At 37.1% G+C, this 26,115-nt stretch overlaps 1 protein-coding gene across 1 annotated transcript; it reads left to right on the top strand.

Moving 5' to 3' along the window:
* Positions 1-19,047: 19,047 nt before the first annotated feature.
* On the top strand, positions 19,048-19,986 carry Olfr958 (olfactory receptor 958). Its single transcript, NM_146330.1, has one exon. The coding sequence runs from the start codon at positions 19,048-19,050 to the stop codon at positions 19,984-19,986; it is 939 nt and encodes a 312-aa protein (NP_666442.1).
* Positions 19,987-26,115: the final 6,129 nt, after the last annotated feature.

Genomic DNA, 26,115 nt, shown 5'->3' with positions numbered 1-26,115 from the left:
GGGAGCTCTCATGTCTCCGTGTTGAATCTGAGCTGCCTCTTCATGTAAACAGGCCACTCTAGAAAGATCTTTCAAAACAATATATATTTTTTAGATACTAAAAAACAGGAGATGATGTCAGTAAATCTCCATTAAGTATAAAGAACTATGATGACATATGTAGTCCTTTTCCTACAAAGGGAAAACATAACTAGTGAATTTCCCTCCAGAATTACTATCTCCTATCTTTAATTCTGCCTGAAAAGCAACATTCTCACTCTTTCTCTATTTTTATTTAGTTTTTTTAGTTTTACCATATGTTTGTTTCCCTAAATACTATATCACAAGACTTTTATGTTATTCTATTGGATTTTTCTTTGATTTACTATTCTTTGATTTAGTGTTCCTTTTCGGATTTCTATATGGTTATATATGTCTGGAATTATTTTCTATTACCAAAGTATAGTACCCCAAGATAAAGGTATGTCAACTTGTCTCTGTGTAGTATCCTGCTATATGTCTATGTCAGTATTTGTTCATTTTACTCATAAATAAAGAAGTTCCTAAAATCCAAGGAGTCCTTTTTTTTTTAAATTGCCATACTTTGATGAGTTATTTATGCTTTTCCTCTGTGCACATAAAACATGGGGAGACAACCTTCAACCTCTTCATATTCATTTGCTTCCATGATGGAAGAAGTAAAGTTGGTCATTTTACTTCATTTTGATTTTCCAATAACCTACACTGACATGGGATTTAGGTATAGGCAATTCATTTGGAAGATTCTCTCAGGAAGCAGAGAAATAGAGTGGTAATGTAAGATATGATAGGATAGTTAGTTAAGCAGATGTCTGTGACTTAACACTGTGGAGAACTGGGTCTAGAGTCCATTGGGAATCTGCTGAGAGATGGTCTAGAACGATCAGCAAGTTGATCTACTAGCCCAAATTTTCTAGTGAGTGTTACTTGGAGTGATAATTATGTGACATTTTAAACTGTTCTTTGCGTATATGGACTGAAAAGAACTTCCTTTGTCGGAAACTATTCTCAAGTAAATGGTGTAAATGTCCCTCAGTACACATAGATACTCTTTATAATTGAGCTCTGATTCAGCTAAACTATATTCTAAGTAGGTGCTCATTGATGTAGAAATGGCAAGATTACTACAGGCTAATGGTATCAGTTACTTTTGTTGCTGTGGTAAAGTGCCATGACCAAAATTGACTTCTGAAAGTGTTTATATTGACTTATGATTGCAGAAGGGGAGGAGTCCTTTAAGGCAGAAATGCCCAGCAGCATGTGGCAATCATGGCAGCAGGAACAAGAAGCTGAAAAATCATATTTGCAGCTATACCTAGTAAACAAAGAGAGTGAAATGGAAGTAAAGGAAGAAGCCTGTTCATTGTGATATATGTCATCTAGAAAATATGCACATTCTAAAGGGTTCAGAGCTCTCCAGCTAGCACCACTAAGAGGAAATCAATTGTTCAAATATGTGAACCTATGGGGGACACTTCTTGTTCAAGTCACTGCATTCCATGCCCTGTCTTTAAAAAGCTCATGATCATAAAAAAAAGTCCATCTTTAAAGATTCCCATAGACTTTTACAATCTCAATGCTATTTCAAAATTCAAAGTTCCATTTACAGGGCAATCTCTTAACTCTGAGAGCCTCTTTAAAAATAATCACAAATCAAATCATATACTTCCAACACAAATAACACAGAATATACATATCTATTCCCAAAGGGAGAAATAGGGCCATAGAGAGGAAATATTGGACCAAAATAGAACTGAAACCAACAAGGTAAATGTTAAAGCTCCATGTCTCTTGCCTAAGACTTTGATTTCAAAAGGCTTAGATTGTTTTACTTTCTCAGTTCTGTGGCCTGCAACATACATTTACCATTTGGTTGGTCCAGCCCCCTGTATCTAACTCTAGTTGGTGAATGACTCATGGCTTTTGGGGTCCCCTCCACAACCCAGGGTTTGTTCTTACAGCTTCACGTAATTTCATCTCGGGGTCTTCTTATTGACATCCCTGCAACATTGTTATGTAGTGTCTGTCTTCAGCAGCTGTCTAATTCCAGAGGAAGAAATCAAGACTCCCTTACTCTTCCCTCCACTCACCATTGCATTTTCAGGCCTTTAATGTAATTACTAGGAAGACAACATGCTAAATTCACCTGTGATCTTAAGATGGATCCCCATCCCTTCAACAACATTAGCAGAAACTTTCATACTTTACAGAAATTTCTTCCTAAGCCCAAATAGCTTCTTAGACTTTCTTATTGTACAAGCTGGAAGATTATCCACATGGGGTCTTGCCACCTAATGGTTCTATTTAAAGAGTACCTTCCAGTCCTTCCTGTGAATAGCAGGGGGGCAGGGGGCAGTAATGGTACTAATCTCCTTAATGAAAACAGGCAACCTCAGGAGGTAGGAGGTGGGTGGACCTTCTGTAATGTATCAGAGATCTGGGAGGTAAGAAACTCACAGGACTCAAGGCAGGGACCTTGGATGAAATGCTCTACAGTAGGGAAGGGGAACTTGTAGAGGGACAGGACCTCAAGTAGAGGGATGGGGTTGTCATCCCACAGTCAAATGCTCTGACCCAGAATTGTTCCTGTCTAAAGGAACTGCAGGGACAAAAAATGGAGAGGAGCCTGAGGGAAAGGAGGTCCTGTGACAGGCTCAAATTAGGATCTAGCTCAAGGGGAGGCCTGGGGCCCTGACACTGTTACTAATGTTGTGGTGTGCTTATAAATAGGGTCCTAGCATGGCTGCCCTCTGTGAGACCTAACAAACAGATGCAGATAGGAACACCCAAGCAATGGATGGAAGCTGGGGACCCCTGTGGTTAAATTAGGGAAAGGCGAGAAGAAGCTGAGGAGGAGGACAACCCCATAGGAAGACCAGCAGTCTCAATTGACCTGGACTCCTGAGATCTCTCAGACAATGAACTACCAACCAGGCAGCATACACTAGCTGATATGAGGCTCCTGACACATATACAGCAGAGGACTGCCTGGTCTGTCCTCAGTGAGAGAGACTTGAGGTCTCAGGGAGTGGGGAGGCCTGTTGGGGTAGGTGTGGGAGGGGTGAGAACATCCTCTTAGTTGGGGACAGGGGTGAGGAGGAATGGGATGGGGAGCAATTGGGGGCCAGATCTGGAGGGGGATGAATTCTGAACTGTAAAAAAGGATTAAAGAATAAAAACAAATAAATTTAATAAAAAACAACAAACCAAACCAATTATAGCTTTTCTCTCAACGTAGCCTTGCTTCCAGCATTAAATTTTTTAGTGATCTTTTGTCTCTAATCTTTACAACTTATATTTTATTTTGTTTCACTTATATTTTTCTCATTGTAGACCTAAATAAAAATTATAAGTAGTAACTATCCCATAGATTCAATCTTATGTTGTCTTCAACTTTCCTCTACAACACACACACACACACACACACACACACACACACACACACACACAAACAAACAACAAAGAAAAATAAAAAAGAATCAGTTACATTTTCATTTTGCTTTAAGAAAGTTCTGAAGACATGTACAGAAGGCAGCCTGATTCTTTGCCAAAATAGCCTACAAATTGTCTTTCTGTCAGTTGGTAATAGCTTGTCCCACCCTTTGTCAGCCTTATGAACTAGCCCTCTATTCTTTCCATTATTCTCAGCACTACTGTCATCCAGGCTCTTACTACAATAGCCTGCTACATTCTTTTTGTATTATTCCATCACTTTTCTTGTCCAAAGTTTCAAGGTGTTGCACTTTCCTCTAAAAAAGAAGCATGGGTAGGTTATTCACAGCAATACCCCATTCACCTGGTACCACCTTCTCTATTAGTTACTTTGTGTTCTCTGATAAAACACCATGCCTGAAAACAACTTAAAGAAAAAGATGCTTATTTTGGCTTATGGTTCCAGAGTGACGAATCTGTTATGGGAGAGAGGCATGCAAGCAACTAAGAGACATGGCAGAAGGAGCAAGAAGTTGAGCAATTACATCTCCATTAATACCCAAAAGACAGACAGAGTGAGCTGGAAATGAGGCAAGACTACATATAAACTCTCAAAAACCTATTCCTAGTGATATACTTCCTCAAGTAAGACTCCATAGCCCAAAGGTTCTCTAACTTCAAACAAAGCCAACAATATGTACCCATTGTTCATATACATACAAGATGGGGGACAGTTCTCATTCAAACTGCTACAGTAACTGACCTCTCTCTGATTGGATTAGAGGCCTGCTCCAGTGAAAGAAAATTCTTATCTGGACTGTAATACTGGTCAAAAGTCTCTGACTTGGGAAACAATAGGTTGTTAAACAGAATCTGCTATTGTCTTCTTGAATGGTCACACTGCCAAACTGTATCCTCAATAATTATGTTTATATCCATTTATGTTGGCTACTCTCCACATGGGTCAGAGATGCTTCTTTTTGTCAGGGACCAGAAGTCAGAGAAAAAAATTGTCAAAGGACTGAAAATAAAAGACTGAGTCTTCCTAATAAGGCAGAATTTTCTAGCCTACCCTATGACCAACAATGATTAGGAAACATCACAAATGATGAGGGAGAAATAATGTAAGGGCTGGAAGAGCTGGAAGAATGGTGTAAAATTCAGTCTTCTGGATATGGCAAGGCTACCACACTCATCACATTACAACTGTGTGTTCACTTGCACAAGATGACAGCCAAAACTTAGCATAAACTGAAGGTTCTTCAGCTCTCACCCCTTACTGAAGAGCTATTGGTAGTTGATAGGTCATGGAGGAGAGGGAGAATCATTTTATTTTAAATATGTGACCATTGATAGATTTTCCATGCTTCGGGGGTGGGGGGGAAACCCATATCTCTTTGCATTTGGACGTCACTAATTAAGTTTAGTGTATCATAAGGGAAAAAAAGACTAGGAAAAGTAGAGTGGGAGAAAATATTTGCCAGCTATACATCACCATTTAAAATATATAAAGAACTAAAAAAGTATAAATACTAAGAAAGCAAATGCTATAATAAAGTATTGATATCAGCTATGATGCACAAATTAGACCTGGTTAGAAAGAAAGGACACACAATTTGTTATGTGGAGATAGAGATGTGTGCTGGGAAAAATTGGAAGAGGATGATGAGCAGGATCAAAACAAACATTCTCCAAGAATTACTACTTTTTAAAAAAAGGAATCATACATATAAAAATGATGATGGAATTGAACATGTGGCCAATAAACACTTTAAAACATGTTTAACATTGCTAGCCATTAAAGAAATGCAAACCAAGACTACTTTGTGATTTCATCTTACAATTATTATGATTTTATAAAATAAATGATAATTAATGCTGGTAAGAATTTGGCCAAAACGAACCCTCATATATAGTTTATTGGAGCATAAATTTATCCACTCACTATGGAAACCAGTATGGAGGTGCCACAAAAGGTGAAAAATATATGTGCCATTTGATCCAGCTCTAGCACTCTTGGGCATATACCCAAAGGAGTTTATACTTTATGTTGAAGATACAACATAGCTATAGTCACTTTGTTCCATTTACAATATCTAAGAAATTGAGTCAGTCTGTATGGTCATCAACAAATAAGTGGATAACAAAAATGTGGTAAATTCACATAGTAGAATTATATCAGGCACTAAATAAAAATCAAATTATGAAAATTTCAGATACATTATGGAACTGGAAACAATTATACTAAGTGAAGTAATATAGGTCCAGAAAAAAATGTGCTGCATGTTTGTGTCCAAATAAGAACCACTGCTTCAAATCATAGAACTCTGATTTGATTTATGTTGAGCCTGGGATGTTAGATATGATCAGGAAGATAGCAAGAGAGTTAGAAGGTGCTATGATAGTGGAGGGGCTGAAAGTGTGATGAACTGAAAATAGAAGGAGAACTATTTGGGTGTAACATTTAACAGGGAAAGGGTTAAGGGATAGAATAGAGGGGGATGTGTTAGCAAGAACCAAGGATGTGAGAATAAAATATTGACACATTATTATAAAATTTACTTAAAAACACTTATTTTAAATATGTATTTAAGTTTAAAAGAATTTGTATTGAAGATTTCTACATAAGTAGATAATATCAATTCTTGAAGTCATGGCTAAGCAAATGAAATCCCAGTGTAGATATACAATAACTTCCTATAAGTTATTAATCAGTGAGGTCCTGGAATGTATAAGAAAAACACAGGTTATTGGCATTGTTCTTGGCTACCCAGAAGAACTAAAAGGTAAGACTGTGTTGATGAAGACATCACATATCTTGGTTATGGACAAAGAAAAATAGACCTGAAATTGGACTGGAAGATTCTTCCTTGCTAGTCAGTGTATACTGCTAGGAGGTACCACAAAGACTGTTAAGGGGGGGAATTCGTCAGTGATTTCACCTAAACATAAATGATTTATGCTATAATTGAAGCCTGTCAGGCACAATGTGTCTATTGGTACTTAATGCTGTGACTGTTACAGTGGTTTAGATTTCAGGCCCACTTCACACAAAGAAAATCATGTCTGCTACTGTAAACGTGAAGGGATAATTGTAAATCACATTTGAGTGTGAGAACAGGAAATATAGATTCCATTTTTAGAATTTCAAAGAATGTAGAATTTTAAGAATATGAAATCCAATTGAGAACAGGAGAACTATGGGTAACCTTAGCCTATCAGACCCTTAAGGTTCTCTTCCACTTAGTCCTTATGCTCTACTTAGGCCTCAACTAAGTAGAAGGGGGCTCCCCACACAGCGTGGGTAATCTTTACTTAGTTCACTGGCTGAAATGTCAACCTCATTAATAACAACATCAGACTCACATTCAGGATAGTGTTTACCCAGGTATCTGAAAATTTTATGACTCAGTCAACTGGCACACACTTAACTATCCTAATTAATGCTGTATATAGTGAAACATTTAAATTCAATTAATCATAAAATATTTGATACATTAAGTTATTTATAGTCACATGTTATATATATTGCATTATATGTAATATATATATATATATATATGTATATATATAATATTAGAATGAAGCAAAATTGGGTGAGCTTTTTTCATTATATTTCTAGTAATTTTGCTTCATGTAAGGATACTGAAATGCCAAACTCAGGAGCATCTAACCCAATAAAAGTAAAAGAAATTAATTTTGGAATTACATATTTTATGTCACCAGGACAAATAATGACCTGAGAGCTAAAATTAACATATTATAAGCAGTATATAAAAATTCTTAACCAAAAACCAACCAACCAACCAAGAACAAAACAGAGTAAAAAACCTTGTCATTTGCCTGAATTTCTCCTTAAATATTAGAAAGGCAGTGTTTTCACTTGTAACTGCTATTAGAGATTAATAACCTGTCAAAGTGACCTATTATAGAAAAACTGTAAGAACAATATTTAAACTAAGATAAATGGGCTTTTAAATCATGTGAGGAAGCCTTGTTAAAGTAAGCCTATTTAAAATTGTAACTGTATATAAATGAGAATAAGGTAAAGCTACCATCAAGAAACATTGAAATAACACAAAAATGGTATTTTGTTGTGAATTGGCTAAGAATGCAATGAAGTAAGTACTACAGTGAGCCTTTTATATGCATATTTTATTTATTGTAACACTAAGCCTGTGATATAGAGGCTACTATATCCCTGTTTCTCAGTGTTTGACTGACAGGCTGGGCAACCTACTCAACATTACTCATATGGTCCTGCTCTCAGTGACCATGAGTTAGTCCTTTCCTGTACAGTGGAGGACATGTGTACCCTGCAATAATGTTGATTGTCATCATTTGTTGACATCCAGATAATGGGACTTCGTTTTAATTAGGTAACCAAAGTTCATAGCAGAAAATGCATTTACAGAAATCTCTCTTACCACTTACATCAACTTATAATGTATCTCGAAGGGAATCACAGAAGAAAACTTTTTAGAAATAATTAATCTCCAGAGTGTCATACCTGAGATGCATCTAGTGCTCATTATGAGTTTGACTCCCCACTAGTTTTGAATCTCATGTGTGAGGGAGTCATGGGGCAGGGAAGATTAATCAGTTTGGGGGTTGGTGTTAAGTAAGGTAAATGCTTGTTAAAGTGTTTATGCCTTAGTTTCTTTCTGGAATGTGTCTCCAAGGAAAAAATTTTTGAATGTCGCATGCATATCCCAACACACAGCTTCCTCCCCACACATTTTAATTAATGGAATTTTAATTGGAAATTAGTAGAGTTATAATGGGAAATGCTCATTCAATTTTGCTTCAATCTATTATATATAATCACAAATGTAGCTTTATAAATAACGTATTTGACGATTCATTAAATTTAAATGCCTTATTATATACATCATTAAAACAGAGAAGTAGCATTTTGATTATCCTGTAAAGCAGTTGTTTTATATGTGATAAATCAATAGGATAGTGACATGTCAAATAATGTACATAACATAGAAAACATGAGAGAAAAATGAGGAACGTCTGTGTCTCTCAGGAGGCTGGCTATTCAAACAAGTTCATTGACTCCTATTTTTTTCTGCATTTCTATAATGAGGCTGGATGTCTCTAAACTACTGCATTAAAAAGTATTACTAATATTTTCCCTTAAAGGAACCAATGACAAAAATTTCCCTTGCCACTTACTATACCACTGAATAGTTTTTATCTGCAATTAAAAATATTTAGTGATTACTCAGAATTTTTAGCACACCTCCAACTATTTGAGTAGTCTCTGTGTTAGGTCCTCTCACCTCTAAGAAGCATCCGCAGCATTTATCAATCATATTTCAGTAGACAAAATTGACTTTGGCCAGCACATGTTAGAAAGAAAAATTTAATCTAGGCAGTTTAAATATGCAACAGGACCAGGGTAAGCAACTTGAGACTTGAGAAGGCCCAACTTGAACACCATGGCAGTATACATGGTTTGAATTAAGTAGCAAGTTGCTGATTATTATTTAAAGCATGTGTTTCAGTATCACTACTGAAAATACAAGGTTAGGACTAGTTCATATCCTTAGATGTATTTTATGTACACAAACAACACACACATAGGTTTACAAAAAATATAATCAATGCAAATAAAAATCATATTCCTGAAACCTAATAGAAGAGAAACTACTTTCCTCTTTTTCACAGATTCTTATTAAAATATAAGTAAAGGCTGGCTAAATTAATGTACTAGATCATTAAGATAAGTAGGACTATTCTCAGGATTTAGACCCCTAAGTGGAACACACAACTCCTTCACTGGTACCTAAGATTATGCAGTCATTTCAAGGTGTAGAGATTCCCCTCATCTTTAGAAAGTGCTTTTAGAATTATCCATAATGGAGTTTCTGTCTAGTCGAAATTCCTGTTTATGAGTCAAGGATTTAAAAAATGACAATTACAGTGCAATAAGAGAAAGATTTTTAATAACATCTTAAAATCATTCAGATCCCATCATAAACCAAAATCTGTCTTGTGATAGACTGATAAGCACTATGTTCTTTCTGAAGTGGTTAGAGACATTTTAATATTATCTGAAGCAATTGTTTTGTGTGTAATAAATCATCAGGACACTGAAAGATCAAACTATATCTTTATCTATCTATAATCTATCTATCTAAATATCTATCTATCTATCTATCTATCTATCTACCTGTTATTTCAGGGATGGTTTGGTTTTAAATTCAAGATTTAAATGTAGTACTGTAGATGACTGTAGATTCTATGGCAGATACTGTTTGTTATAGAATAAGATTTTATATTGTCTTGTTGCTTGTCTTATCATTGCATCTGTTGAAATTTCCAATGGACAGGGACTGCATGCCTCTATGCATCTAAGGCTACCAATTCCTTCTTCAGTATTTTCACACACACACACCCCACAGTGGCTCAGTGGCAGAGGGTGAGCACAGCTGAGAATTTTTAGCTATTTGTAATATGGGGCTGGATATCTCCTTGTAAATGATATCCTTGTGTACTTGCCCCACAGCCTATGCTAACTGTACTATTTTAAAGCAACAACTAAGCACTTGGAACTCAATGACAATCAAAGCTAAACAGAAACATTTAGACCAGACCCACACAGATGCACTGTAACTGTCTTATTTTTTAATTCTTGACTCTTAAAAAGGAATTTTAACTAGATAGGAACTCCATTATGGCTCATGAGTAAACTTATGTACCAGGGAAGGAGTTCTGTGTTCCACTTAGGGGCCTCAGAACTCAGAATATCCCTACTCATTTTAACGAACTAAGGCATTCATTTAGCCAACCTTAACTTATGATTTAATAAGTGTGTGTGAAGAAAACTACAGAGAATAAATACTATGAATCGGGCAGATTTTCATTGAAACTGTGAAACAAATTGCATACAAGTGATCATAAGATCAATTTACTTAAAATATGAAGTGGATCCAGAGGAGAGAAGTCAATTTGACCTAGAAATGTCAGGTAAGCTTGAAGAAGGAAATGACACATAATCATGTTTATTAGAGAGGATTTGAAGTTTTGGAAAAATTAGACATAGTGAAGATTTGAGCATTAGGGAAAATGTAGGAGGGCTAAAGGCAGAGGAATAACAAAATGAGGAAAAATAAAAAACCCAACACTTTGACTTTTCTTCTCCTTTAGATTAAAAACACAAAATAAACAAAAACTAAAACAAAACAACAACAAAGAAAAAAAACAAAACCAGAACCAAAAAGCATAAAACAGAGCCAGCAAGATGGTTCATTGTGTAAGGTCCCTGCCACTTAGCCTGACAACTTGAGTACAGTCCCCAGGATCCATACAGTGGAAGGAAAGAACGAATTCCTGTAAGGTATCCTCTGAAGTTTATATAGTTTTCATTGGCATACACATCCATGCATAAAAATAAATAAGATATAATAAAAAGTAAAAGATCTGTAAAGCAGACTATTATTATGTGTGGCCCATTATTATTTATTATTATGATGATGATGATGATGAAACACTAAATACCACTTGTGATCATTCTCAGTCAATGATAGACCACACATGGGATGCTGGCCTTATAAGATAATAATGAGGCCCTGGAGAGATGACGACTTAGGGATTAGAAGCCCTTGCTGTTCTTGCAGAGGACCCAGGTTCTATTCCCAGCACCAACCTGGTGGCTCACAACCATCTATAATTCTACTTGTAGGTGATCTGATGTCTTCATATGGCCTCTGCGGGCACCAGGCATATACATGGTACACACACATACTTGAGTATAAACACTCATACACATAAATTATAAATAAATCCTAAAACTAAAACCTAATTTATAAGCTATATTGAAAGATAATAAAACTGGGAAAATTCATAGCACTTAGTGACACTTATATGCAACATCATTTTTGTTACATTTGTGGTAGGACAGGTGTCCAGAAGCATACTGTACTGCCCTTCATGTAAATGTTTAGCACAAACAATATTATTTGGTTAAAAAAATCCTTGGTAGTGATAGTGAACAGCTGTGTACTTACTGGTTTATATATCTACAGCACTACCCAGTTTATGGATATATGAGAGTGCACTTCTACTTCTGAAATCTTTGGCTTTCTATAAAACAGAATGTCCTATTTTGCTGAAGATAACCAGGTTCACCTTGTGTTTATGGGTTCTTTGAATTACATCTAGGTTTGTACAAATTCACCCTGTGATTTTCCATGCTAACATAATTGTCTCATTATGTTTTTTGGGCTATGTTCTCTTTGTTGAGGGACACATGACTATGCTTTTCTTTTGCTTTATGATATTGTTACGGGATAGTATTTCTAGCATTTACCTTAATGACAGCACATAAGAGATTTGTAAGTTTTTGGCATTAGCTGTGCTAGAAACATTTGTAAAGGTCCAAAGAAAAGCTACAGTAGATTTAAAATCGATGTTAATCTGTTTCTGTGTGTGCCTCCCTTTGTCTCTGCATTTGGTTTCCATGGATACCTTTCTGAGAAGAGCCTGTGAATCAGCAGCAGAGGAAAGCTGGTTTACAGAGACCTGGGAAAGCAGTGTGAGGGGGTTGATGAAGTCAGTGAAATTGTAGCCAGTGAAAATTGCAATGGCCAGATGATTGTTAAAGTTCATTAAAGCTAATGAAGAACATTATCTGCCAGGCATAATTCTCCTCTTGTATAGCACCCAATCCGGTTCATGGTTCACAGAGGTGTGTGTGAGTGAAGCTGATAGTCCTGTTGTAACTCCCAGGGAGCCATATTTCATGTGTAGCATCCATATCCATCTCTGTGGCTTATGAGACTAATCTATCTCTGCTGCAGTCTTCACATCTCCCATGGAGCATTCTCATCATTGATTCACTTTGAATTGACAGCTTTTCTTCAAATTAAAAAAATATTTACTTCAAAATTTAATTGTCCAGTAAAATCCATTTTTTAAATTTAAAAACAATTTCAAAAATTAAAACATAGGGCTCACAAATATCTTATTAAATCATTCAACCTTGTATTACCTTTATTATCAAGTATAATTTGATTTTTCTAAACAATACAATTTGTTCAAATTAGTCCTTTTTATTAGAATCCTGTTTGTTCTATAGTTGTTTCATTTTTTCATTAGTCCATTTTGTTTTACTGTGGGAGAGATGTTATGAACAAGGCTTACTTATATACAGGTTTGTTTGAGAAAAATAACACATAAGAAAATCCAGTCAGCCTATTTTTCGCTTTGGAAATTCAGTAGTTATGTTGTTGGTTTATCTTCGGGTTACTATTGCTGCTATGAAACACCATGGTTAAAAGCAACTTGCGAAGGAGTGGGATTATTTGGTTTACAGACCCTGAATCACGATTTTATGAGAAAAGTCGAGGCAGGAAATCAAACCAGGCATGAAGCTTGAGGCAGGGGGCTGATGCAGAGATGATGGAGGAGGGCTGCTTCAGCCCTGCTCCGGATGGCTTCCTCAGCTTGCTTTCTCACAGCACCTAGAACAATCAGCCTTTCGGTAATACCACCTGCAACAGCTCAGGAATACAGTGCTTGCTGAACATGCTAAGGGTTCTGAGACTGCTACTTACACCAAAACCAAGGAACAAGCTCTGGTGGCTGGTGTTATGCGATCTTGATACACTAGAGTCATCTCACATAAGGAAACCTCAGCTGCAAAAATGCTTACATAAGATTGGGCTATAGTCAAGACTGTAGGATACTTTCTTTGTTTTGTTTTTGTTTTTGTTTTTGTTTTTGTTTTTGTTTTGTTTTTGTTTTTTGTTTTTGTTTTTTGTTTGTTTGTTTGTTTGTTTGTTTTTGAGACAGGGTTTCTCTGTGTAGCCCTGGCTGTCCTGGAACTCACTCTGTAGGCCAGGCTGGCCTGGAATTCAGAAATCCACTTGCCTCTGCCTCCCAAGTGCTGGGAATGAAGCCACTGCCCGGCTTGTAGGATACTTTCTTAATTAGTGTTGATATGGGAGAGCCCAGCCCATTGTGATTCAGGATTTGTAAACCAACATTTATTAACTTCCTCTTTAAGGACCTCCATCACCTTCATAGAGTTGTTTTTAAAGCGTTTTCCCTCAGCTATATTGGAATGCTCAGGGCCTGCTGAGGTAGGATAGCTGATCTCTGGGGAAAATGGATTTTCCTGGCTGTTATGTGTTGTATTGTTACACCGGCACCTAGGCATTTGAGTTTGGGATGTCTATAGGTCTAGGCACTGCTTCCTAAGTTTGTCTTTGTTGGGTGGGTGTTTGATTACTACTCCCTCTCCAAATTTTAATCTACTGTTATGTGTGAGTTGCCTGTTTTGTTGAACTAGTTGGCTGGTGTTTTCACAGGGAATCTTGCTGTGTTGGAGTCTGGGGTACAGTGACACGATAGAGAGGGGTGTTAGGAGGGAATGGTCCCGATCTCTGTGATCCACTGGAGACATGGGCCATGGGGGAATAGAGGCCTCACTTAGTGTTCTTGAAGCTCTAGAGACTTGTCTGAGGAACAGGTTCTGGGGGTTAGCAGGGAGAGTGGAGAAGGTCTTTGTAAAACCTACCCTGTCTTCTGGTAGGTATGGCCTGTGGTTGAGTAAGGGTTGGCTGCCTGAGATGGGTTCTGGGACACTTTGAAAAGTTGGGCAAGGGAGGCCAGGAGGGATAGTTTGTAGATCCATTGGAGATGTGGACAGGGAGGAAAAGAGGCTGCAATTGGTGCTCTGTTTCAGTGCTAGGGAAAGCCTGACAAATTGGGGCAGGTAGTACGTGACAGAGAGTAGAGAAGGTCTGTGGGAAGACTACCTGGTATTCTCAATTTTTTTTCCATGTGGAGCTGGCACTTGGGGTAGGAGTGCTAGCATGGAAAACAAATCAACACTAATTCAAGTAATTCACACAATGAGGAAAATTCATTCATTTGCTCATTTATTAATTAATTTATTCTGTCACTTACTCACTCATTCATTCATTCACAGATATCTGAGAACATTTTCATGTCCCAGGTTGATCCTAGTCCTCATTACACATGGGACATTAGCTTCAAGACTAAGAATACCTTTTCAGACACAAGCACCTTTAAATGTTAAATGACTCGGAATCCAAAGAAATGTAATCTATGAAGAAGAAGGGAAATATTTTTAGAAGATGTCTGATGAGAACACGTTTGATTTGAACAGTACAAAACACAAAAGTAGAAACATTTTCATGGAAAATGAGGAAGCAAGCATTAATGCAAAGAGCTGGTTATGAATGGAATGGCCCGTGTTACAGGGGTGGCTTCACTTCTGAATGCTACATAAGGGACTCTAAATGTGGGCAATAGCAGTGTCAAACTGGTGCTTTGAAAGAACCTAAAGGAGTTTCCAAAACTATCTGAACACCCAATATATTGTCCAAAGGAGCAACAATGGTCTTTTTTTTTTTCTGATAAGATTTGACATACTTGTGAAAATGTTTTCCCATACTACAAATGTCTGATAGTTGTAAAATGTCTGAACATGGTAGATAGAATGAACAATTGCACTTGAGGACCTGGGGGAAAACAGCTTATATTTTAGTCATTGATTTGGTAGCAGTGTAAAACAACAGGACCTCTTAGGTTAACTGAGACAATTATTACATATGCTTTATGAATATATTGACTAGTGCTTAAACTAGGAACCATAAAATGTTAGCAAGATTAATATTAACAGACAATTAATAGACATTCATAATAGTCCATGTTGATTTACATTGATTTAAGAAAGTGTTTTCATATCATCACATGTTGGTATTTCTAAATGTTGTCAAATATATTATGATAATTACATGTTTGTAAAAAATGATACTACAAATGAAAGTCCAAAATTTTAGTTTTATAATATAATTCTTAGGTCTAAATTTTTTATTCATGTTATATTTGGATGTATTTATAATTTAACATTTTACATTTAATTGGTCCTAAATTCTTATGACTTTATTTCTCAGTTTTAAATCTTTAATCTATGTCAAATTGCATTCTGTTTGTGACAGGGTAAGAAATTATTTCCACTTTGATTTTGAAAAATACAAATATCTGGTTGTCCCAAGGTAGTCAGTTATTACTAGATCACTGTCGCCTCTGCTGCTCTGCAAAGCCCTTTTCTGCTTGGATTTAGCATATCGGTTCTAGCAATGGAAGGTGGCAGGAGTGGTTGAATGACGTTGAGATTGTAAACAGCTGTGCCTTCCATCCATCTCGATGGTATTCTCCACTTTGTAGTATTTTGGTTTGATTGCCTTGGAGAAGGCAGTTTACACTTTATGAATCCATACTGTCACAGGTCTCAGTTGGATAGTAGCCCAGAGTTCTTCCCTAGTGGGCACTTCAGGGATGATTGAAGTCCCAGTTCCCAACTGGCAGCTCTACAGCAACCTTATAAGATTTTCTGGCAGAACTCCTGATATGCAATTAGGTAATGCCTGGATTTCCAACCCATAAAAGTGGAAGATAACAGATGCCTTTCACCCACTAAGATTTTAATTAACTAATTGCACAGTTGGAATAGAAAGTATTTCATGTGAATATTCATACTTTATGTTTATTAGTTTTTATAAATATTTGTTGCCTTTTTAATAACTTATTTTTATTGAGTGCTTCATATTTAACGACTCCACATATAATTCTGTTTATTTTCCTGCACATTATTTGGGTAAGTTTCCATTTTTCAGAAATCATTTTCAGAAAGCAGTATTTTTCAGTTTTTTTCAAATAGCTAAATATTGGCAGTCAATCTTTGGTTTTCTCTATTTCAATATCTTATGTTTTATTTATTTTCAGTTGTTTGAGAATATGAAGTTTGTGTTTTTTTGGAAAAGAAAAATCAGATTATAAATATATAAAATTCATACAAAAGAGGGTTAGGTTTACAGCAATTTTTCTTATTTATTGCTGATTTTAATATATTTTGACTAATATGTATACATATTTAATTCTGGAAAAGTCATGTGTAGATATATTTATGCTTTTGGAAGTCAGTTTTTCAGTTGAAAATCATGTTTATTAGGAAGTCAATAATTGGACCTATATTTCCAAATCAAACTAATAGAAAATCAGAAGTATTTTAGTCAATTGCAATTATCATGAAGGCCTGCCACAAACACTTAGCATAGACAACCATCCAAAATGAAGTGAAGTCTTGCATCAGGATTGTTTTTGGGAGATAGCACAATCATGTTATCACTGTGTTCTCATGTGGAGAAACACGGGGGGTGAGAAACAGGAGAGAAAGCAATCTGGTGATCCTTCCTTGTATATGAGAATATTGCTTCTTTTGGATCAATCACCCTTATAACCTTACTTAACCTTAATCAAGTTCCCTCTCAACAATATAATCTAATAGTTTTGGGTATTTTCTGCTTATAGTTTCGGAAGACCCAACTGAGTCCAGAGTAAGAAGTATGAAAATTTTATTTGAAATTGGGCATTAAAAAAAAAAAAAGACCAAGGTATACTGCTGACACTTGACTACTTAATATTATGTATTTATGCTGAGGGATGATATCTATGTGGATCCCAGACTGAATTATAGTCATTATATTTTTCTCTTTCCCTAGGTCAGTCATGGAAATAGCATGTCTGTATATGGCTCTACATTTTTAACTTTCATTTTATTATTTAAAATAATTTCAAAGTAATGCCACTAGATAAGGCATTATCCGAACAACCTTAGTTGGAATTGTTACTAGTATCTGATTATCCTTTCTGTTCAGAAACCTGTTGGAATAGCATACATTCACTGACTCTGAAGGGCTCCAAAATCATTTAAATTTCCATATATGAGAAAATAATGAGGTTGCCTGGAAGGCAGTTTTGTGGAATACAGAGGCACATTCAGTTTTTTTTTGTAATTGTCCCTGTTTCTTGGCTAAGAAGAACTTTAGTGAGCATGAGAGAAGATCCCTCAGTGGTTTCTCCAGAAATCTCCAATTTCAATATGAATCAACAGCCATGTTAAGACCAATGGACAGAAGCTTAAAGAGCACACTTCCTTCTTGTAAGTCATGTTAAGTGTCATGTTCACATCTGCTCATAGTGCATGTTATCCATAGAAGAGAATCTGAAATGCTTGTTTACAAATGATCTCAGAATCCAGGATTTATAAAATCATCCATTGATAAAAAAATAAAATATAGCAATTTCTTTCTTTTTTTTTTTTTTTTTGATCTTGCTTGAGAATCAGCTCACAGATACCTTTCTTAATATTTCCTTTTACAAAGAATTTGTACTTGATTCAAAATGCCTAATAAAATAGAAATTCTCAATAAGCCTGTATTTAGATAGGTTTATTTGCATTTCTATTAAATGGATGACAGGCATTTGGAATGGATATGATAAATACATGTGTAGCTCTCATTTGTAACCTACTTATTTTCCTTCTTTCTTTTCTTCCTTCTTTCTCTTCCTCCCTCCTTCCCTCTTTCTTTCTTCCATCCTTTCTTCCTTCCTTTCTTCCTTTCTTTCTTTCTTTCTTTCTTTCTTTCTTTCTTTCTTTCTTTCTTTCCTTTCTTTCTCTCTTCCTTTCTTCTGTAGAACAATAGCAAGTGTTCTCCAGTTACCAGAGCCAAAATATTTAGTGGATTGTAGCAAAAGCATAGTATCAACTACTTTACAAGGTTACTTGGGAACATAGCTATCTGATCTTTCACATAAGTATGTGAAAAGGAAATCAATTTATCCAGTTCTTTCTAGGCACTGAACAATTTTATCTTGAGAGCTTTAATTTCTCAGCATTTCATAATGCCAAGTATTATACTTTCCACTATGGGTATAGTTATACATGACACAGTGTACTCCTAGACTTCACAAATATTTGTATATGCGTGTGTGCTGATGTGCACAGTCAGAAAGACACATTAATCTTCCATTGCTTGCTAAGAGGGCAAGAACACAACTAATGTTTGTGCCTGGTTCAATAGGTGCAGCAATATGAAAATGACATCACAGATAACAAAGTGAAAAGACTGATATCTACAAAAAAAATTTTAGATCCTAATTTCTCCCATTAACCTGGATTTAGCTGAGTTGCTTATCCTAGCCAATGCATTAGTATTTACTTTATTCCAGACCTAAAGCATAGACATTCTGTGAGAATTAAGTGAACTGAGATTAAATAAACATGTTTTAAGCAGTTAACTAGTGATCAGTTAATCTTACTTCATGAACAAAGGGGTAAAATGTAAGGCTACTATTAATAGTGGGTTGCAAATAAAATGGTGTTGAAATTGTAGTTCCTGACTCCAGTGATGTGAAAAATTTTAAATTATTTTGAGGCTTGATATTTCTCTGCCATGGCGAAGGAGCAGCATATATTTATGTGGATATTGTCCTTACTTTCTCAAACATGATCTTTACTCAGCGTTAACTTAACAAGAAACGTCTGCACTTGGAATCAATACAGCAAAACTATTTCGTGGACAAAACATTCAGTTGGCTATGGCAAGAATTTTTGTAATAACATTTTCTAAATTGGATTATGAGCAATCTTTCTGTGGCATAGAGCCAAACACACTGCCAGTTGCATTTCATTTTCTGATCATGTGCATTCTTTAGCCAAGACTTTCTCCACCACCGATGCTTCTTCTTCCTCTCCTGGAGCTGCCTTTCATGGAGATAAAAAACTGCTCAGTGGTGACTGAGTTCATCCTCCTGGGGATCCCACACACAGAGGGCTTTGAGACTCTGCTTTTTGTGTTATTCCTGCCCTTCTATGCCTGTACCCTAGTGGGAAATGTATCTATCCTTGTGGCTGTTATTTCCTCAACTCGCCTTCATACACCCATGTATTTTTTCCTGGGGAACTTGTCCGTATTTGATATGGGTTTCTCTTCTGTGACCTGTCCAAAAATGCTCTTTTACCTTATGGGACTTAGCAGACTTATCTCCTACCAAGACTGTGTCTCCCAGCTCTTCTTCTTTCATTTTCTTGGGAGCATTGAGTGCTTTCTGTATACAGTGATGGCCTATGACCGCTTTGCTGCCATTTGTCACCCTCTTCGGTACTCGGTCATCATGAACTCTAAGATCTGTGTGGCTCTAGCTGTGGGCACATGGCTATTAGGATGTTTCCACTCCAGCGTCTTAACTTCCCTCACCTTCACTTTGCCTTACTGTGGTCCCAATGAAGTAGACCACTTCTTCTGTGACATACCAGCCATCTTGCCATTGGCGTCTGCTGATACCTCCTTAGCACAGAGAGTGAGCTTCACTAATGTTGGTCTAGTGTCCCTTGTCTGCTTTCTCCTGATCCTTCTGTCCTATACACGAATCACAATCTCCATCTTGAGTATTCAGTCAACTGAGGGGCGTCAGCGTGCCTTCTCCACCTGCAGTGCCCACCTCATTGCTATCCTCTGTGCCTATGGACCTATAATCACTATATACCTACAGCCTACACCAAACCCCATGCTGGGAACTGTCGTGCAAATTCTGATGAACTTGGTAGGTCCAATGCTGAACCCTTTGATCTATACTTTGAGGAATAAGGAAGTAAAGATAGCCCTGAAAAAGATACTGCATGGGAAGGGGTCAGTTTCTGAGGGTTAGGAAGAATCCATCATCATCATCATCATCATCATATCATCAAAATCACTTGTGTGATATAGCATTGATCTTGCCATTATCAATTTTGCTGATATATCCTTAGCATAGAGAGTGAGCTTCACTAGTGTTGGTCTTTTATTAGTTTAGCCTTAGTTGTTGTTTTTGCCTTTTTTGGAAGTAATATCTACTCAGAAAAGAAGGTCTCTCTCACAAAAGCTTCATCCACTATATGTGAGACAATCTTAAGCAGAAAGACAAAAAGAAAAAAATATAGTAATTGAGCAAGAATATTGGCATACCTCTAAAGAGTATTGGCACTTTCATATATACATATATGTATATATATATATGTTTTTCTTGGGTAATAGTTTTAAATATGATAACAACAGTTGACAAATGTAGTTATGATTTTTAAAATTAATTTTTTTCTCTTTAAATTTTTAAATCATAATATAACTACATTTCTCCCTTGCTTTTCTTCACTCCAAACCTTCCCACATATCCTTTCCCACTTTCCTTCAGATTCATGGCCTCTTGTTACTCTAATTGTTATTGCATGCACACATATATCTGTACACACACATTTATTCCTAATTATAACTTCATCTATATAACATTACTTGTGTACTACTGATCATTTGGCACTGGAAAACCAATTGGTATGCCATTCCTTGGGGCAAGAACCTCTCTCCTGCTTCTAGCTTTCCTCAGTTGCCTATAGATCTTCACTTTCTGCAACTCTACCTACACAAAGAACTAGGATTTGCTTTGTTAACAAAAATGTGTTTTGGCATATGTGGGACTGTGAAAGGCAGCCTGTTTTCTGGTTGAGCTAGGTTTAAACCCCAGAGAACATCAGATTAATCTGCAAGGGACAGAAGACCTGTTTGCTATGCTCCCAAACACTGGGTTCCTGGCCCCAGCTCCATAATTCTGTGGCAATCAGTCATGTAGGCTGTCTGGACTTCACCCCCACAGTTACCTGGCAGTAGCCACGTATGCTCCTCCTCACAGTTACCTGGCAACAGGAAAATAGCCAAGCCCACTATAAAAGGAGCTGCTTACCCCCTCCTCCTTCTCCTGCTCCCTCTCTTACCCTCTTGCTCTTACTCTCCCCTCCCTCCCTCTCTCTTTCTCTCCAAGTGGCCATGGCTGGCTTCTACTTCTCTATTTTCTCCCCCTGTCTTTCTACAATAAACCAATAAATGTCTTAAAACCATGGACTATCTCTGCTCACTGGAACCCACCGTGCTGGAGCAATGGTATAGGTCTTCCTCTAATGAGCGGCAAGCATCTAACCTCCTGCCAAGGAAATCTTCTTGTGCTCCAGCCATGGCCACCAGTCTAACCAAGCAGCCTGCTGAGCTAGCTGCCTGAGCTAGCCAGACTATCACCTCTGAGCTAGCTCAGAGCACTCCTCTTACCCTTTTCCCTTCGTCCCCAGGGCCAGAGTCTGCCCGAGGCTCCCCACTTTGTTCTCAGTTCTTCTGTAACACACAGTGGCTTCTGGGATGTCCAAGATGAGAAATTGATGCCCCTGGCCTCCGTGCGGCCCAGGGACCCATAAACAGGCTTTTCCAGGGTGCCCAGTGGTGTCTGTGGTGCCCGACAGTTGGAGCCAGACTCTGGCAGGTCAGCCAGGGATCTCAGACTGCGTCTCCCTTACCCCCAGAGTGGGATCCACTGCTTCCAACAGTCCAATGCTGGCCCAGCGGTTCTGCTATGCAGTCAAACTCTCCGAGTCAGCCTCGCCCTGCGGCCCTAGCCTTGAGCAGATGTGGAACTCCATATTTGACCCACAGACATACATGCATATTATTGACTCATTAAATCCAGCTAATTTACACATATATTATGTTGCTCATATTTTGTGATGAAAACACTGAAAATCTATTATTAGTACTCTTCAAACATACAGTATATCATCACTTACTATAGTCACCATGCTATGCAATAAATCTCTTGAAATCATTTCTCCAACTTAACTGAAATTTTTATTCCTTAAATAACATTTCCCCAAATATAAATGCCTTATTCTAGTTCCTACATCTTCCCTTGTGGCTTTGAGAACTGGAGCCTTTTAGATTCCATAATTGGTGTTATATATTGAACATTTGTTTTCCAGCCCAGCAGTGTTTATTTATGACACTACAGATGGATTCCTATGCTTCCCAGTTATCTGACATCCTGCACCGTAAGGTTGAATATAGTTCATTGTCCTCATGAGACATATTTCATTGTCAATTAATCTATTGAAGGACACTTAAGTCAATCCCACAATCTGTTACAAATAGTGATAAAATGAACATAATAGTGCATACATTTTTTTAGCATATCTTTTATATAATCTTACTAATCCGATCATGGGATTTAACGGGGGTTTGGGGGGCATATGGTAATTTTACTTTGGGTTTTTGGAAGAAACTTAACAGTGTTTTCAGAAATGGATGTGTTTTTAAATTTGCATTCCTACTGTGTAGTTCTTGCATTTCCTCACTCACATGCACTCGCTACCTTTCACTTTTTAACCTAATGCTTTCGTCATAACTATTCTAGGTAGGGCATGATGATGCATTGTGATTTTGTTTTGCATTTCTTACTATTATTAGACTTACAATTTAGTACTAGAAAAAAAGCAGTTACCCTTTTCTCCCAACTTAGCATATGCTGAGTACTTTTCGAATGTACAATGTGTGCAAGAACTCCTTTGAGTGTGTGAAGTACTTGCATTGGTGCTATCTCATTCTATACAGTGGAAGATTAAAAAGTAAATAAGCTATTTCTTTTGATAATAAGCTTCACAGCTAGAATTAAATAGACTGTAGACTGACTCTAGTGCTCTTGTTATTAGCATCGTCTTCATATAGGCATCATTAATACAGAGAACCTCAAGAAAGAGAAGTAACTGATTGTACTTGGGGTGTATCATTGATGAGGGCTTTGGGGGACAAAGTACTCTTTGAGCTAAGCTGTGAGGAATAAATAAATCTGACCAACTAGTAAAAGTCACAACGAATGGGACAGTGAGCAGAACCAGAAAACAATAGACACCTATGAGAGCTGTGAGGTATAATGTGCACATTGATTTAAAAGAAAACTATGCAGTTGGTGTAAAAAGTGAGTAGTTGGGAAGGATGTCATGAAGAAAGAGTGTAGGGGGTGACAAACTGGAGAGTAACCACAATAATTGGTTTCATACCATGAAGGACCACATATCAAAGTGAGTTATATATCCAGTTTTACCAAATAAAATACTACATGATGCTTAAAAGCACACAGTCCCCAAAGTATTCTTCACTATAAAAGATGTTGCATGTACATTTAATTTTCTATGAACCTAAGGAGAACTTATTCATAGCAATCATATTACTGGAAGGAGTTGTAAGGGTTTGAGAATTACTGAAAGAAAACCCCAGACTCAAGTTATATGCAAAAACAAAAAGTACTCATTTTGTAGAAAACAACCAGCATACAGGGGTCAGCTAATCACAAAATGGCAATGACCAGATGTGCTCACAGGATCCGATGGGAATTTTAGGGATGGTTAGGTCATTTTTAATATGATTGGCTATATCAGGCCTCAGAGAAATCCAGGAGCTGTCTCAGTCCTTAGGCTGCCTATCTCAGTAAGATGTTAGGGAAAAGATGGCCTAGTCGGCCATCACTGGAAAGAGAGGCCCATTGGACACGCAAACTTTATATGCCCCAGTACAGGGGAACGCCAGGGCCAAAAAGGGGGAGTGGGTGGGTAGGGGAGTGGGGGTGGGTGGGTATGGGGGACTTTTGGTATAGCATTGGAAATGTAAATGAGCTAAATACCTAATAAAAAATGGAAAAAAAAAGATGTTAGGGCTGTTGCTGATTAATGGATTTTCTTTCTTTCTTTCTTTCTTTCTTTCTTTCTTTCTTTCTTTCTTTCTTTCTTTCTTTCTTTCTTTCTTTCCTTCCTTCCTTCCTTCCTTCCTTCCTTCCTTTCCTTCCTTCCTTCCTTCCTTCCTTCCTTCCTTCCTTCCTTCCTTCCTTCCTTTCCTTCCTTCCTTCCTTCCTTCCTTCCTTCCTTCCTTCTTTCTTTCTTTCTTTCTTTCTTTCTTTCTTTCTTTAGAAGACTTGCCTGTTTCTTTGGGAAACTGAAGCTTAAAGCATAACATGGCTGCTTGTTCTAAAATGGAATGAGTTAGGTCCTCTCAGAGTGAGTGACTAAATCAATTAATTATGCATTCAGTTCCCACCAATGCCACAATTAGAGTGGGACAAATACTTCATTAATAAAACCAAGTATGCTCTTCTGTCTTGTACTCCTATGAAATATTCTTACTACCCAAATCATAATAGCATGAGCTCTTCAAACTTTTGGTTAGGCTTAGAGTACTGTAATATCCAAAATGAATTCAAGACCACCCAGTACCTTCCCCCTTTGAAAATAACTTTCCAAACTGTATTAGCAGGCAAAGTGCAGAGGCAGATAAGGAAGCTGGCTGACTAAACAAATGTAAAAACATAGTTTTAGTGCACAAAATGACTAAGCTTGCAACTGCCAAAATAATATTAGTTGTCCTCAGAGAAATAACCATAACAAGATAACAGCTCCTAGAGAAATCCCCGTACCCCGTCCCATACTAAATTCTGAGAAAGACTGCAGACTGCTCTGACCTTGTTAGGATTCCCTGTGATGTTAATAGCTGTGACTGACCCAGAAGTTCCAAATGTACTATTACTTTGCTGACCAAATTATAATAACCCACCATGGGGCCAAGCAAAGTGAGTCACTAGGCCAAAGGGTTTCTTAGTCACTATACAAACCAACTAATGCCTGAAAGGGTTACTTGCTACACCAATGAGAACCCTGTTGTTCAAATCTGCCCCTTACAAAGGTATAAAAAATGTGTTCTTTCTTTGTTCTGGGTCTTTCCTCTGGCCTGTGTGCTGAGAGGGGAGTCCCCAACATGTTGGATCAATAAAAATCCTCATGCATTTTGCAGTGATGGCTGTCTCTGTGGTCTTTGTGAGTAAGGGTCTTTTGACAAACTCCAACAGTACCAGGTATAAAATTCTATCCTTGAAGCATGTCTTAAATTTAACTGAAACATAGTTGATTATTCTATAGCAATTTTGCCACTATTACACTAGTAGGTTTACCTTACCTAGCAGGTCAGTATTGTAGTATTCAAAGTTCATGCTGAGTAAGACAATGGATATCTTTCTTCCCTAAATAGCCTGCATAGCAGTCCAATAATATAACAGCCAGACAATAGGAAGATTCCTGGTTTTTAAAGATTGACTTCTCTGGAAAACGGGCAGTGGTGGCACACACCTTTAATCCCAGCACTTGGAAGGCAGATTTCTAAGTTCGAGACCAGCCTGGTCTACAGAGTGAGTTCCAGGACAACCAGGGCTACAAAGAGAAACCCTGTCTCAAATAAACAATGACAACAACAAAAAACAACCCCCCCAATTGACTTCTCTGTTTCCTTCAGCAAAATTTTGTCTTGTCTTCAGAAATAGGTCCTTACCATATGGTCATGATGGGTAACCAATACAAATGGAAATGCCCTGTGCTGTTTTAGAGACATCTGGGGATACCTTGACTAGTAACTCTTAAGACTGTGCCCTGTATCTTATACTTGTATTTTCATCTAATAACTCAAGTTTTCTGGGCACAACATTGTCTATTCCTGTGGTGTAGTTATCCCTGATTCTCTCTTTTTAGAATTGTACTTTGAAAATGGCTTACTAATTAGAAGGATTCTATTAGGCATATATATATATATATATATATATATATATATATATATATATACATATATTGTTAGTTTTGGTTAACCCATCCACCATCCCTTACTGTCCTCTATCCTTCATTAATCCTTTAATTCTCAGTGTTCCCACCCATTTTTTCTCTTCACGTGTTCTACTACCTTTGAGCTTTTTTGTTTTAAATTGGACTATAAGCTAATAAGCCTCCATACCTCTTTTCTTTGAATTCTCCCCTGTCCTCTACTCCTTATTTTTTCATTTGCTCCCATATCCCTCGCTGATTATGAATTTCTGTCACGAGTATTCAACTTTGGTCCTTTTGTTCTATTAATAGTCTTTCATTCTCCCTTTAATGTACCCTCTAAGCCTGATTTCTAGTCT

This window comes from Mus musculus, chromosome 9 (assembly GCF_000001635.26).
Source record: "Mus musculus strain C57BL/6J chromosome 9, GRCm38.p6 C57BL/6J".
NCBI lineage: Eukaryota > Metazoa > Chordata > Mammalia > Rodentia > Muridae > Mus > Mus musculus.
This window is presented reverse-complemented; position numbering and strand designations above follow the sequence as displayed.

What these genes read in the sequence shown, in the direction of transcription:
- Olfr958 (NM_146330.1), top strand. Translation starts at nt 19,048, where the DNA reads ATGGAGATAAAAAACTGCTCAGTGGTGACTGAGTTCATCCTCCTGGGG.